Source organism: Opisthocomus hoazin, chromosome 9 (genome assembly GCF_030867145.1).
Source record: "Opisthocomus hoazin isolate bOpiHoa1 chromosome 9, bOpiHoa1.hap1, whole genome shotgun sequence".
NCBI lineage: Eukaryota > Metazoa > Chordata > Aves > Opisthocomiformes > Opisthocomidae > Opisthocomus > Opisthocomus hoazin.
Window position 1 is genome coordinate 6954816 of NC_134422.1, and position 14658 is coordinate 6969473.

A 14658-nucleotide genomic window follows, 5' to 3' on the forward strand; every position below is an offset into this window, starting at 1 on the left:
GAGTTTTTCTATTGATAAATAGCTAGAAAAATACAAAGGAAAATGTTTCTGTTTTGGAAAGCTTTTCATCTAGAAAAGATTTGACCAACTAATCTCAAAACTGTTCTCCAAATCTTCAAAGTGCAAACAAATTCAGGCTGAAAGGAATTTTGTTTTTCCTTTTCTTGGGGACATAAAAGGTGGCTGAATAAATTAAAAGGGATTAAAATTGGGTTTCAATAGGACCTTACAGTATGAAGTCACTGTTACTATACCATTATGCAGCACACAATGGCCGCAGGCGTGGCTGGCTGCTGCTAGGCAAAGGCTAATATTGTTTCACCTTAAAACTTAATAATAAGGCAGCTTCAGTCAGTGATTTTTCTCTTCTTTAAGAGAGTAATTCATTTAGGAAAGCAGCATGCATGCATGTGTGTAGGCAGCAATAAAACATCTCGAAGTGCCCCAATGTGCTACCTCATGCTAAGTGGTTTGAAAAGGAAAAAGATTTTAATTTAATTTAGAAAACTGCCATGGCCTTCCACGCATCCTGCGGGCAGGAGAGAAGCTGTGAGCCAGGACCGGCAGCTCCCAGCCCAACCCCGGCTTCCGCACCCGGATGCGTGGCGGTAGGTCACCTTTTGCCCCCGTATCTGTAGCAATCCGGCATATTCCTCTAATTCCCACGTGTTTCTATCACAAAGCTCTTAAGCAGACATACTTTTCTTAGGGACACGCCAAGAATGTACTGCGCAGCTCCCATGGTTCGCAGCGGCTTGGGTCTGCCTGTCCCCGCCCTCAGTGCACTAAGAAAAGCGCGCGTGGGATTCCCAGGAAGGGACATCGCGCTTGATGCCAACAACAAAATGTGTTTTCTGGAAGGAAGCTTTCAACTTGAGCTTGCTAGTCATTCCCCCCATCCCTGTCCAGCTGATGGACTCTTGGATGCATCCATACACGTTCTTCAAATAGCGGGAGGAATCGCCAACAGTCACTGAATAGCCCCAGCTAACAGGTTCCTTAGCAGGACCTTGTCTGAGCCAGGAAAAGATCTGCACATTTTTATTCTTTGAACAGAACATCTCCTCCCTGTCCCGGCAGAGTTACGCACCCTCTGACAAGACGCACTTAACAGTGAAAGCCGAGGTAAACTTGAGAAACTTGGAATTTGTTTCCGCTCACTATCCCGGCTCTACGGTTGTCTCCCATTAAAGGCAGCAGAGTTTGCAAGCCCACGGTGTCTTCCAGGAGTGGCTCTTAATTATCGCCATCACTTCAGTGACAGGTTGTTAGGAAATGCAGCCTGCAGTGAAGCAACAGAAAAATCTTGTGCCTCATTCGAAGAATGGTGTTCATTGCCTATTAAAATGTAACTTCTTGCTTTAAAATAGGATTAATTAAAATGTACAAGAATGCAATTCAGTTACACTTTATGCTTCAGCCCAGTGCGTACTTTTCATAACTCATTCCCAGAAGTAATATTCAGGGCAGCACGGCATTCTCAGTTCTGCCATTAAAAACACAAATGACTATAAAACCTGTTCTTTTCAAAAACTTGGCTCAAGTAGCACCATTGTTAGGTTTCTCCTAACATATTACTTTGGTCATTACTGCTTTGCAAGATAACTGTATCAGTGATCTAACTTTTGACAGTATCCAAAGTGGCTGAAAATAGTTTGCTGCAGCACCTTTGTCTTTTAAAGGCCATTTGGGGCTTGTTATTTTAATCCTTGTGCAGCCTGATTTATCACTTCAAACATCTGTCAGCTGTGCTTTGTCTTGAAATGGATAGTGATAGTGTTACTGATTTTTCAACAGCAGCTGTTAGAGGTTCATTAGTTAGGCTCTCAAAGGGAGTAGATAACTGTAATATTTTTCTTTGTTAATCATCTCTTACGCATTGTAATAATACAGAGTTTGAAATTTGCTAGAAATGCACAGCTTCTCTGTTTCTGACTTGTCAGAAGCATCCTTTTATTCATTTAATCTGGCTCGATTATTAAAACTCTCCTCTTCACAATACAGTAAGAAATTGAATAATGGCACGTGAAGTAGTGAGACAGAAAAATCAGCCTTTGCTGTGTCGTGCTTAGCGCGGAGGGAGGTCACTCAGGGTCTTAGAGCTGGCATCCAAATACGAAGAGGAGATTAAGGGCTGCTATGTAATTGATTTTTGATTTAAAATTTACACGGCATACAAAACTTTGATGACAACTTCAGTAAAATCAGGTTAATTTCTAACAGATACAGCAGTTTCCCGTGAATGTATTTGTCCCACCACATATAGTAGTCTTAATGGTTAACTATGATTCTCACAACATTTGTCCCCAAAAATCCTTGCCAGCCTCCATCTAGCTGAGTGCCACGGTGACTCCTGCTAGGAGCTCCGAGGGACCCGAGCAGCTGTGAAGTCTCCTGCAGCGGAGAGCATATCAGTGCTACCGCTGGTTCGACCAGCAATGCTCACCAACAGATAATTACAGTTTGAAATTAGTATTTTAATGAACTGATCTCAGCAAATGTAAAGCAAAATCTCCCAGGCATTAAAGAAATAAGCAGGAGGGGAAATTATTAACTGCAAAGTTCAACAGACGGATGGTCAGCAGGTGCTGTCTTGGCAAAGGAGTTGAGCGTTCCCGTTTCAGTTTGCAGTAGGAGGAGGATGATTGCTTGAGTTTTGGTCCTTCAAGCTGCTGAGCAGCGTCTGCAAGCGGCACCGTGACTTCAGTGGAGACTGAAAACATCTGGGGCAGCTCACAGGTTTTCTAGGTGAATAAGAATGGCTTCTAAAAATAACTACATGCCTGGTCTTCATCCTAACAGCACAAGTCTCAGTCCCTTAAGACCATACATGTGTCCATAGCACCAGTGGAGTTCAGTGCAGAATAAATTGCGAGAGTGCAGCTGGAATTTCAAGGAAATGTACACAGGGACTCAAAAAGCACCCGAAAATCCATTCCTTTCCATATGTTCTCATAGCACAGACTGTGTTTTCTGCTTCAAGATGGACGAGTACCTTGATCTGGTTTGCAGCAGGCACCATGGTCACGCCAGGTCTGGGGAGAGGGCTGCGCAGAGGCAGGAGCAAACACGTGGAGGTACCAGGAGAAACGTCCCCCCACCACGGCCTTCACATGTGCTTGGCCAGCCAGAAGACACAGGCCACCGCCGAATGGGAACCCACACGCTCAGCTCAGGTTTCATCTTCTCCCTTCCAGTTACCAGGGTTAGAAACTATTCTTCAAATAAATGCAGATTGATTTTTAAAGTCAGAGTTACAGCTTTTAGCCGTCTATCTCCAGAAGTCCTTCCAAAGTCCCACCTAGCTAGATTATTCTGTTGGTATGTCATAGACTGGATGACCTTTTTACTTTAGTTGCTGAAGGACAGTCGATCTCTATCAGAGTTCAAGACACTATGTAGACAGTCAAGGGGATCGCTGACCCACTCCATGGCAGCATTCCCTTGTCTGTCCTGTTATGAACCAAAAATTGTCTTCTTGAACGTTCTATGTATTTATATATATATATATAACTCCACTAAGATTTCTGGAATATCTATTGTAACCAAATTAGCTATTTTTGTACAAGATTTTTTTTCACATCATTCACAGAATGGTTTACATTTCTGTTACCACTCCACCCTTCAAAACGAGCTGGGTGTCTCATATATAGCACAGAGAAAAACTACTTAGTAATGTCAGACCAAATTCTGAGATTCATTCCTCTACAGATATAGAAACAAGACACTTATTTTCTATCTATCTCACATACAAATAAGATACCTATTTTCTATCTCAGAGATCTCTCTTTTAGATTTTAGGGGGAAAAAGCCAAGCAAGTAGAGAGAGGTGAAGTCTTCAAGAGTAGAATTTTTTGGCAAGAAGCATTTCTCAGAACAATTTTTCTGTTCTCTCAGCAGAAAGGTAGATCAATTCAGTGCCTGGATATCATTTAAAAGCTATCTATGCTATAAGCAATTTATCCAGCTGAGGCTGGAGGCAACACTTCAGATATAACCTAAAACTGCTCATCAGGCTTGTGGGAGAGATGGCACATACTGTCCACAAATACATTTTCAACAAAGGAAATCCTTGCAGGCTTTATTTTTAATTTTCACTCTTTTTTAATTCTGTTTCCTCTTTCTCCCAATGTTGTTCCTTTACTGAAGTACTGTTTAGTAAAATACTATTTTGCTTTCTCACAAAAATTGGAGAAATTTACAGTGATTTTTTTTTTCCTGCAAAATGCAATACTGAGATTGAAGAATCTGTTTTGGTTAAAAATATGCAATGAAATCGTGGCCTGAATTGGAATGTCTCCCAGCATACCTCTTCATTTTAGATTTGTATTTTTGACTGTGGGTTATCTGGATGTTATCATCTCCTGTTCTCATTAAACCTTTCTACCTGTTACCTTCTGTAGCCTTTAGGTGTGTACAGATGAAGGCGGAGATCTTTCTCGCTCGGATCTTTGGGGGAAGAACGGCGAGGCGCCGCTCAGCGGTGTGCCGTGAGCCCCCCTTCATTAGCCTCCCGCACGCCTGCCGGGAGAGCGGTGCAGGAACTTGCCTTTTTATGGGATGGAAAAATAGTGCCGAGTCGCACCTTGGCTTTCATGTTTCCAATTTATGTTTTCTGACTTACCTTCTGTGACAGTCTGAAACTCCTGAAAGGCAAGAGGCTAAAAAGTGAGAGGCGGCTCCAGGCTTACCCTTGTTGTCGTCCGTCTTTCAGATATTTAAGTGTGTACTTGTGTTTAGCAGTATTAGTTGACTTTCAGACAACAATACATCAGAAAGTATGAATATTCACAATTAATATATTGATAGGTAGTTTTATTCTGCCATTCCTCATTTTCTTTCTGCCACGTTCCTATTGCGCCGCTCTGACGCTTTCCCAGCGACGCTGAGGAGCGATGGCTTTGGAGGAAGCCCCGTCGCCGGTCACCGATAGCGGGATGTGGGACAGCAACGATCGCTTCCCTTCTGCTAGTACAGCATCCCTCTGCAGGGAGGGAGTTTCTTTGTACGATTCATTTACACGTAGAAAATTTAATGGGCTGCAAGGTTCGATCATGAAGGCTTTTTTTGCTGCCGAAGCAGCTTGTCATTTTAGTTTTAACTACGGGAGACAGGACAAAATTGTTAAAGCAATCCAATTATATTAGCTATTGCGCAGGGCATTTCTGTCCACCTTTCCCAAGTGAAAGAAAGTGGCAATAGCTGCATTAGCCTTTAAAATTCTCCAAATTGCAACCCCCCCCGACATGACTGGGGGACTTTGAGAAGTCTGGGTACGTGACTGCCATCAAACTAGAGATCAGTGCTTCTGAAAATCGACCCCTGCTCTGCAGTTTCCCCCCATAAAGGCTGTCTTTGCTGAAATTAGCATGGTGAACCCTGTAGTCCCTCTTTCTGAGCCATTCAAAAATGAGACAGAAATCAAGCAGGTGAACTCTGAACTTCTGACAATTTTGTCTTTGCACCAGAGCATTGCAAAGGGTCTCTCTTGCCCAAAGGAGAGAGAAAGCCAGTCACAACAACTACCTGGTATTTATTGTATTTATTTATTTACAGTTTAGCAAGGGAGAAGTTGTACAAGCACAGGAGAGCGTTTCAGGTGCCTGGTGAACAGCATCCTCAGTTACGAGGTCCAGCCTCTCTTGAAACATTCCCATCCCACCACCCCCATTAGCATGGGCAAATGGCTACGGCAAGTTCTGTGGAGTCTCTTCAGTTACGTGGGGGAGTAAAGCGAGCAGCCAAATACATGGCCGTGTTTTAGCAGGCCCTTGTTCTCCAATATTTCAAGTCATTTTTGTACTTTCTTGACAACTGAAACACAACAGAGAAGTTAGTTTATTTCTTTAGGACTCTCTTCTTGTTTTCCCAGTATGAGAGCCACATACCCTGCTGTCAGGCCCTCAGGTATTCGCGTACACTTTTTGACTTACAAAACCAAGTCCTAATAAGTAGCTTATATCCACTCCTCTATACTTATCTAATGTAAAATACACCTTTTGGGAAAAAACACTAACTAAACAACGGTGGGAGCCACATGCTGCCTACAAAAGCAGGGTACACACTCAGTTTTTCACTTGCTGCAGCTACCGTTGTCTCCCACTGGCATGGGGGCCAGTTGGCTGGGAGCTGCACCTGATCGCCAGGTCAGGAGGAGGAGGAATCAGTGCAAATTTCAGGACCTGTCTGGAAAGGAAAGATTTTTGATTCAGGGCAAAGCAATTCCTTGTTTCTTGGGGCAGGCTGAGCCGCACAATTTTGTATTCTCAAGGGAAATCCAACAGCTTCCCAGCAGAATTTTTGGGAGAAGGGATCAAAAATCAAAAATTTCCAAGCAAAAACCTGAGCATGCCTTTGGGCAGCTGAAGATCGAGGCGTCCTTAAGGATTTTTCTCCACAGTAGCCTAAGTTGTTAATTCACAGCTTTCATTCCTAGCAAAAGGTGCAGCGGTAAATGAAAGTTAATCCACCTTACAATCATGAAAGCAGACGTGCTTCTAACGTCCTGAAAAATAAGGCTGTGACTAGATGGAACAAACATGGCTCTTTCATACAGCCCTGCTGAAAGAAGATGTTGCTTAATTCCTGAATTCCTTGAAGCATTCCTGACAGCCATCACATCTGCTGCTATAAAACCCATCACGGCCTCTGCCTTTGGGAAAAACGTATTTAATAATCAGCAAAGTCCAAGCTCAGCTTGTTGTGATGAATTATTAGAACCCGTCATCATTTTCTTGTGGAAAAAAATGCTATAATGGAACGCAATTTTATGTTTTTCCATTTAATTGATGACGGGCTGAGTTTTTATTAATCTTTCTGGGCTCCAATGTAAGATGCTGAAAAAGCTAATATGAGATCATTGTATCTGGTTAATGTGTGTGCTTTGCAAAATTGATAAGCCCTGTCAAGACATAAATTATTTAAAATTTGATAAATGTGTTGAAATCATGGAATTTTCAAACAGACAAAGCAGAGCTGTTTCTCTCCCCCCCCCCCGCCTCCCCGGCCAGCTTCGAGCCGAGGTTTTTGTGCAGCGATGCTGCGTTACCCTTGCAGCACACGGCTTTTGTAAGGTACGGAAATGAGCACGAGGAGGCCGGAGAAGTATCCTGTGCTGCTGCTGCGGTGACACGAATATAAACCCACGAGACACAGCCGCAGGGGTGGAAGGAGCAGAGGGTGAGGAGACCACTGGAAGGCTCCCCCAGTGTGAGTTTTTCACTGGTGAAACTGGGGGCGGGAGGAGGTTACTGAGTACCACCTCCCTCCTACCACCCTTTCCTCTCCATCGGTGGGATGTAAAGCTCACAGCAGCACCAGTGAGCGGCCGAAGGCTGCTTCAGAGCTGTTTATCCCAACAGACCTATTTATTTCAGCTAATTGCCGAGAGTTTTTAAATGATTCCTGGCAGGGGTGAAGCTACAGAAATGATTGCTGGTGACTGATGAATAACCTGGATAAAATTCCCAAAGCGTCAGAACAATTAACTCTTGCACGCGTACACCTGCTTGTACTTCGTGCCTTGCCCACAGAGAAAGGCGTAGGAGCAAGTTCCAGATGAACCCAAATTTATCTGGGCAAACAGAGAAAATCCAGCATTTACTGGTACCGCTGTCTCATCAACGCAGGCTCACTTCTCGAAACCTTTTTTAAGTCTGCCATGGTCAGGATCTTTCGTGGAAGGTTTTGAAGAGCAATCACCATCTTTCAGAGAAGCGCATGGGAAGAATCGATGGTTTGAAGTTTAAAACCACATAAACAGAAACCATGTCATACTTTGGTTTGAGCTGTTCTTGTCGTTAATGTAGTAAGAAAAATGGCAAGGCCCATTGTGGATTCTGAGCATCTCGATGGGTCCAAGAGTACGTTTCTTACTGGAAAATATCTACAGTCTAATGGAAATTTTAGGGTAACTGGGTGACATTTTACAGCCTCTGTAATAAAGAAAAAGATAAGGTGATTTCTCCTGTTTGGAAATTGATGGTTTGGAGGGAATGGGAAAATGCAGGTGCAGCAGAGGAGAACTGCAGCAATAGCCATCTATTTAAATGTATACACTAGCTTCCCTAAGCTAGTATTTTTCAAATACCCTACCAGCAATATTTTCCACTATAGAGGAGCATTATAGCGAAATGGGAAGATGCTGAAGAAGTAATTTTTTCCAGCATGTGCTGCATTCTTTTAATACACATTTTTTTATTTCCCGGAAATTGCTAACCAGCGTGAATAAACAGCTGAACAAAGAGCGTTGGCCCGTCCTTGGTAACAGCAAAGAGCTGTCATCACGCGAAGGGCCTCTGCGGTGCATAGAGGAGACCGATGCGTTAGAACTCGGCTGTTCTATTGTAGAAAGCTTTATTCAAAAGAGAAAAAAGAAATCTGCACACGTACAAAGAAAGTTTTACATTAAAAAAAGCACAAATATTCGTATTTCTGAACAATATGCCCTCATTCCTGCTCCTGCGCTGGGCACCGGGCAGAACCAGGCAGTGCTTTGTGAGACACCTTTTTACCAAACGTTTGCAAAACACACCCGGAGCCTGCAAAGTCCCCTTTCCTGGCACCGACCCGGCTGACGACGTTGTCAGCCTCGGAGCCTCGTTCAGTGAAACAAGGCAGCGGCAGGACGAAGCAGAGTCAGGAATGAAGGCTGCGTGAGATCGGAGAATCCTGCAGTCTGCAAACTGCTTCAGAGAAAGAAAGAAAGAGGAGAAAATGAGTCACGTTAAGCCTAAGGTACAACTTCCAGCAGTGGCTGTTGGTTGCTATCTGGGCCTAAAACAGGAATGTTACATCCTCGTAAGTCAACGCATTAATGATTTCATGTCCCATGTCATGAAAGTTATTTCATTGCTACATGGAATGGTCCACGTCTCTGTCGCTCTGGGGACATGTGTCATTATCTTGTGAGTACGCCTCATTTGTGTAACACGCAGACAATTATAAGTAGTATAGTTTAGCACGATACAACTCTGCAATTCCACCATCGTGGCTTTGAACTAACTGCCCTGATACCTTACCCAGGTGACAAACCCACCTGGTTTTAGCATGCACTCCTGTTTCCCACCCTTCAGCCACCCCGACCCTTATACCTACATATTTCTTCTTACTATATCAGAGCCCTCTGAAAAAAGCAGCAGAGAAAGCAATGCTCTGCTATCTCATTTGGAGTAAGAGCTCCCTGAAGAGACATACAGGGAGCATTACCAGCAACACATGGCTCGATGCCCTCTGGATCTCTTCGTAAAAGGAGAGGGGAGAAAAGCCGGAGAGCCATTGCATGGATTTCAATGAACGCTGCAAAGGAAAAGCAGCCCAGAAGGACGCTCGTGTGTGTTCCCATGCCCTTGCCAGAGGACACGCAGAGCTGGGTGCGGACACGAGCAAAGTTAGAGCTTCCTGTGATTCTATTTCTATGTTTTTCTCCTCAAAATTTCCAACCGCAGTTCCCTCCGGCCCAGCTTCTAACAGCAGCACCATACAGGTGCCCACGGGTTTGAGCGGTCATTAGCATTTTACGTGGCAGATCATTTAGCCCTGCCAACACAGAGAAAATCTTCTGGTACGTCAGCACTGTCAGGCCCTTGGCCTCAGCTGGAATGGAGAAATGCAGCAGAAAAGCCTATTTTTTGTGCTCCTAAAGGCCTCGAGTCAGTTTTGGGGTGAAAAACGGGTGAACGTGTGCATCGGTTCTTGCTTCATCTGAACCATGGCTTCCCCGCAGCAGGGGAGTTGGTTCCCTGGCCGGGGGGATGGCCGGCTCTTCTCGGCAGCACCCAGCTGGTTGTTGAGCTCGTGAGCAGGCTTGGAAGTGGCTGAAGAACCATGGATAAACACGACGTTGCTTCACCCAGGGCTCTGCATCCCAGCGGAGACGATGCTTCCCCCCAGCGTTGCTATTCGTGCTGGTGCAGATACACATCTGTCACCGGGTCCATCCACATCTTCTCTTCTCCTGGGTTCACAGCTCAGCCATAAAAAACGCAGCGTAGAGGCAGAAAGCTGATGTACAAGGTCTCAGGCTGGAAGTGATCATTGTTCTTTTTTTTTTCCCCTGTCTTTCTGATCCGAAGAAGAAAATAAGGTATTTCTGCAGAGACACACCTGACCGCTATGTTTCGATCCAGCCGTAGATTTATCTAGCGATAGCACTGGCCGCCTTTCGGCATTCAAGCTGTGAACGTTGCCGTGATGGCTGCCTTTCAACATTCAATCTTAATTACTGCATCAGTGGTGAGAACAGGGCCCAGTGAAGATTAAGGGCTTTGGAGCTCCGGATATTTTTGTCAGATGATGAAATGAAAAGTTGAAGATTATCAAAATAATAATTGAATATTATAGAAACTGAATACTGCCAGGAACTAAAGGAGTAGAAGAGCTCTTCGGGATCAGTAGGAGAGGGCAAAACAAGCCCAGCACTGCGGTTTCGCTAGGGAGACAGGCAGCGCAACCACCCCCATGGATTCGGCATCAGCCCGCGGCTGAGGAGCAGGGCACACGCTCCGTGTGTCGCCTGTTTCAGGCAAACATTCACCCCATGATCTCACTGCAGTTGCCTATGGGATAGCGAAAACCCCATCCCGGGTGGTAGCGACGCTGAGAGCCCGCCAGCCCCGTCCTGGCACCGTGAGATCGGTGCTGAAGCGCGAGCGGCATTTTGGGGATGAGGACACTACAGCACCATCCGTTCTGCCTTCCACTTTAAGCGCCTTTTCTTTCTGTTGACACATTTTTGTAAGACTAATTTCAGTTCAAAAAGTTTTTCATTGTACATTGACGGTACAAGACAGCCCTGAAGAGAACAAACCCTGAAAACACATTCTCCAAAACTTCTATTCAGGCCTTAAAGGACCTAAAAAGTTAGATGATCATTGCTAGCTTGTTGAAACACAGATCGTGCTTCTGACCTCGAGCATATGCTCAAGTGCTGCATTTTCGACAGGACTTCTCTCTCACAGCGTACAGGAAGAACGCACATGGGCAACGTGTCTCTATGTTAAATCGAAAATCTGCTATTTACTGAGACCTGCGTGTTTGACTCTCAAATCTCAGACCATTCCGTCACTACCAGACGTAGTTATTTGCTTTCCAATTGCTTGGCCTAGTTGTGTTGCTGAAAAATGATGAAATTTGCTCTGTGCCTGGGGTTGCTCAGCACTTCTTGAAGGTTAGGTCTTGCTCAGTACAGGCACCTTAGCACCTGAAACCAACGCACCCAAAACCATGGTTATTTTCACGGTCTGTCTCAAATTCAGAGCACAAATGGGCATGCTAAGTTTGTAAAAAACTGAAAAGGGAAGACCAGAGAAGACAAATGTATAATAAACATTTTAGTACACAATTACACCACGAGAAACAGCTGAGTAAGACAGGATTTTAAGCCTGAACTAGTTTGGAGGTGAAGTGGTGAGAAAAGCGAAAGAGAATGGAAAATGCTGTGTTTCTATTTCACTCAGTCTTTTAGCAGAGGTGCCACTTTGCAGTTCAGGTTTTCCGGCATCCTTAGGCGTATTTTTATCTAACAGGTCTAGGAGCAAAGGGTGCCTGTCTGCTCTCGCACATCGCAGCCCTCGACCTGTCCAGAGATTTATCCCTTTGTCCCAGGGGAAGGCTCCCGTTGAGCTTTTTGCATCTTCTGTAAGCTATTTTGAGTGAAATCCTTGAGCTTTCACGGGGCAGCTGACATTACTTGTTACAGTAGTCCACCTGACTGGACCGTTTCAGACCCTATTGGTGTAAAAATCAATATTAACAGCGCCTTTTGTATCTTGCCATTTTTATTTTCACACTTTGTATTTACAGTTCTTTCTTTCTGTTTTGAAATAGGTATTTTGTGACGCTAACCAAGTCGTACAAGCCACAGACCTGCTGGACTGGGAAGACAAGGATGCTGCAGAGACGTTGGTCGACAACGTGGCCCACTCCAGGCTCATCAATCCTTTGCGCCTGTTTGTTAAGCCATCTCCAGTACTGAAACACGGCCAGGTGTCCTACTCGGACAGCACAGAAAACTTTTGGGATTGGTTGTCCAACATCACAGAGGTTCAGGAATCTCTCGCACGAACTAAACGCAGACCTATCGTAAAGACTGGGAAATTCAAGAAAATGTTTGGATGGGGCGACTTCCACTCTAACATCAAAACTGTTAAGCTGAACCTCCTGATTACAGGGAAAATCGTCGATCACGGCAATGGGACCTTCAGTGTTTATTTCCGACATAACTCCACGGGTCTGGGAAATGTTTCTGTAAGCCTGGTGCCACCTTCCAAGGTGGTGGAGTTCGAATCATCGCCGCAGTCAACACTGGAGACCAAGGAATCCAAGTCCTTCAATTGCCGGATTGAGTACGAAAAAACAGACCGCGCTAAAAAAACTGCCTTGTGCAATTTCGACCCTTCAAAGATCTGCTATCAAGAGCAGACTCAAAGCCATGTCTCCTGGTTGTGTTCCAAACCATTTAAAGTCATCTGCATTTACATTGCTTTTTACAGCGTAGATTACAAACTGGTGCAAAAGGTCTGTCCCGATTATAATTACCATAGCGAGACTCCGTACCTGTCCTCTGGCTGATACAATCGTGGGTAACTGTAGAGGTACAGCATCAGTCATAAAAATCAGCATTTCCATCAACCTTTTGGAGGAGAAGATGTTTTCCTATCAGGTTAAAAAGTCTTTAAAAACCGTAGCTGTGTTTGTGCTGTATCGTAAATAATCCAACTATTTCTGTAACAATCATTCTCATTTGAGACCATTGCATTTGAGCGCTCTCATCGTTAATAAGGGAACTACCAGGTAGGCACATGACAAAACTCAAACAAAATTATGGCTGTAATGAACATCGACCTTGAAAATCAGGGGTTTTTAAACTAGGCTCGATGGCAGAGAGGTTCTCTTTTACTTGAATTGGACAGCACTTAGCAGGATCCTGTTTCTCATCGGGAATTTTGGAAGATGACAATATAAAGAACAAATGATGAAGCAGACTCCCAGCTGCTTATGTACAAAATCCAGAGGAATAGCTCTCCTACCAGTTTCATAAAGAATGTTACACAAACCGGGCTCAAGGAGTCGAGTCCAAATACTCAGAGCAAGTGCTATTTCTAGGACAAAAAAATAAAAAAAAAGGAAAGGAATTTGCCTTTCTGTGAGTTGTTGTAGTCGTACGTATTCGTTGAAGTGAAGAGTGAGCAGTTCTTCCTTCAGACTTCTTGCCCATGGATATGCAATGATGTAATTAGGCACTGACGATCATTAGACCCACCAGGCGTGCAGGTTTGGTGTACGTTTCTTCCTTCCACAGTCACCATTGGTTTTGATTCTTCTCAAATATTTACAGATACACCAGTTCTAGTTTGACAGCGCTAGAGAATGCACACACCTCGGAAAAAGATCATCTCTGTTTAAGTCTGATGGGAACAGGGGCTGCCTTCCACCTAACGGAAGCCATTTTCTTGCTCGCTGGTCCTCTCGGCACTGCACCGCAGCGAGGAAGACACATGGCAGCACAGGGACGATACCCGAGGCGTCGGCCCCGGCGCTGCCGTCGGGTATCGGTCTCGCTGCTGCCGCTGACCTGCTCTCACGGCCTGCTGTGATGGTTCCGTGGCGCAGGTCCCGGGAAGGAGCTGCCTGAGGAAGTGCTTTTCGGTGCCTGCAACCAAACTCACGTGCAGGGTCCAAGGAGTTGCACACGGCTTACATAAAGTACTATGAAACTACTCTGTGCAAGTGGCATGCACCCCGACAAATGACCCTGACAGCTCCGAAAGGCTCACTCAGGAGATGAATTCCGATTTCCTTGGTAAAGTCTCATACAAAAAAAAAATTACTCTGTTAAAAATATACTACAAGTAACTGGCTAATTTCTTTTTAGGTGACAAACTTAAATGTGTGGTTCAGTTTGGATCAATAATCTAAACGTTTTCCTTCATCCTATTCCATACAGAGTCTCTCTCCTGGTCTAAATGATGTTTTTTAGTTTGTCTGTTACTGTTGATACCTACGAGATGGTCGACTTTGTATTCTGTATAGCCTGTCCTCGTTCCAGCTGTATATAAGCTTGGATTTACTGCTATGAGTTCAGTAGTTGGTGCTTTTGTAACTTAGCTGTAAGCCATGATTTTACTGCCATGTATTTTTACTCAGCACTGTAGGCAATTAAAAGGAAACCCTACATGCTATTTATTGTAGAGTATGTGGAAATCATGTATGTATATACACTTAAATATGTGTACATATACAGAATATATGTGTACATGTATTTGTATGTAAATAAAGAGTTTGCTAAATCTGGCACTTGCTTGTGGCATGTTTGTCTTTTTTTTCTTTTTAAATGTTGTGTATATAAAGACACAAAGTAAAACCAAGACACTGCAACACATCACTGGACGTTTTTTCCCAGCTGGAATTTGTTTTTCCAGGAGATAATGAAGCACGCACTGCAGCGAACTGCGCTGCAAGCCCGGGCAGGCTGCCTTCAGCGGCCCTGCGCGGTATTCGAGGAACAAAGTGCGTGTTTTGACGAAGACAATCATGAACTGTTTAATAATTGTGCAAGGTACGTGAAAAGTAAAAGGGGTTAATCTAAACCAGAAGACGCCCGGCAGCTCCTCGCAGGCAGGAACCCCGGAGCCGGGCTCTCCCCGGCGCAGAGCCACA

General features: G+C 44.4%; 1 protein-coding gene across 1 annotated transcript in view; it reads left to right on the forward strand.

Moving 5' to 3' along the window:
• Positions 1–14272, forward strand: part of NXPH2 (neurexophilin 2) — a 38764-nt gene extending 24492 nt beyond the window's left edge. Inside the window, exon 2 of the mRNA XM_075430302.1 lies at positions 11827–14272. Coding sequence (XP_075286417.1) covers positions 11827–12570 — 744 coding nt within the window. The 3' untranslated portion in view covers positions 12571–14272. The remainder of the gene's footprint in view (positions 1–11826) is intronic.
• The last annotated feature ends 386 nt before the right edge of the window (positions 14273–14658 follow it).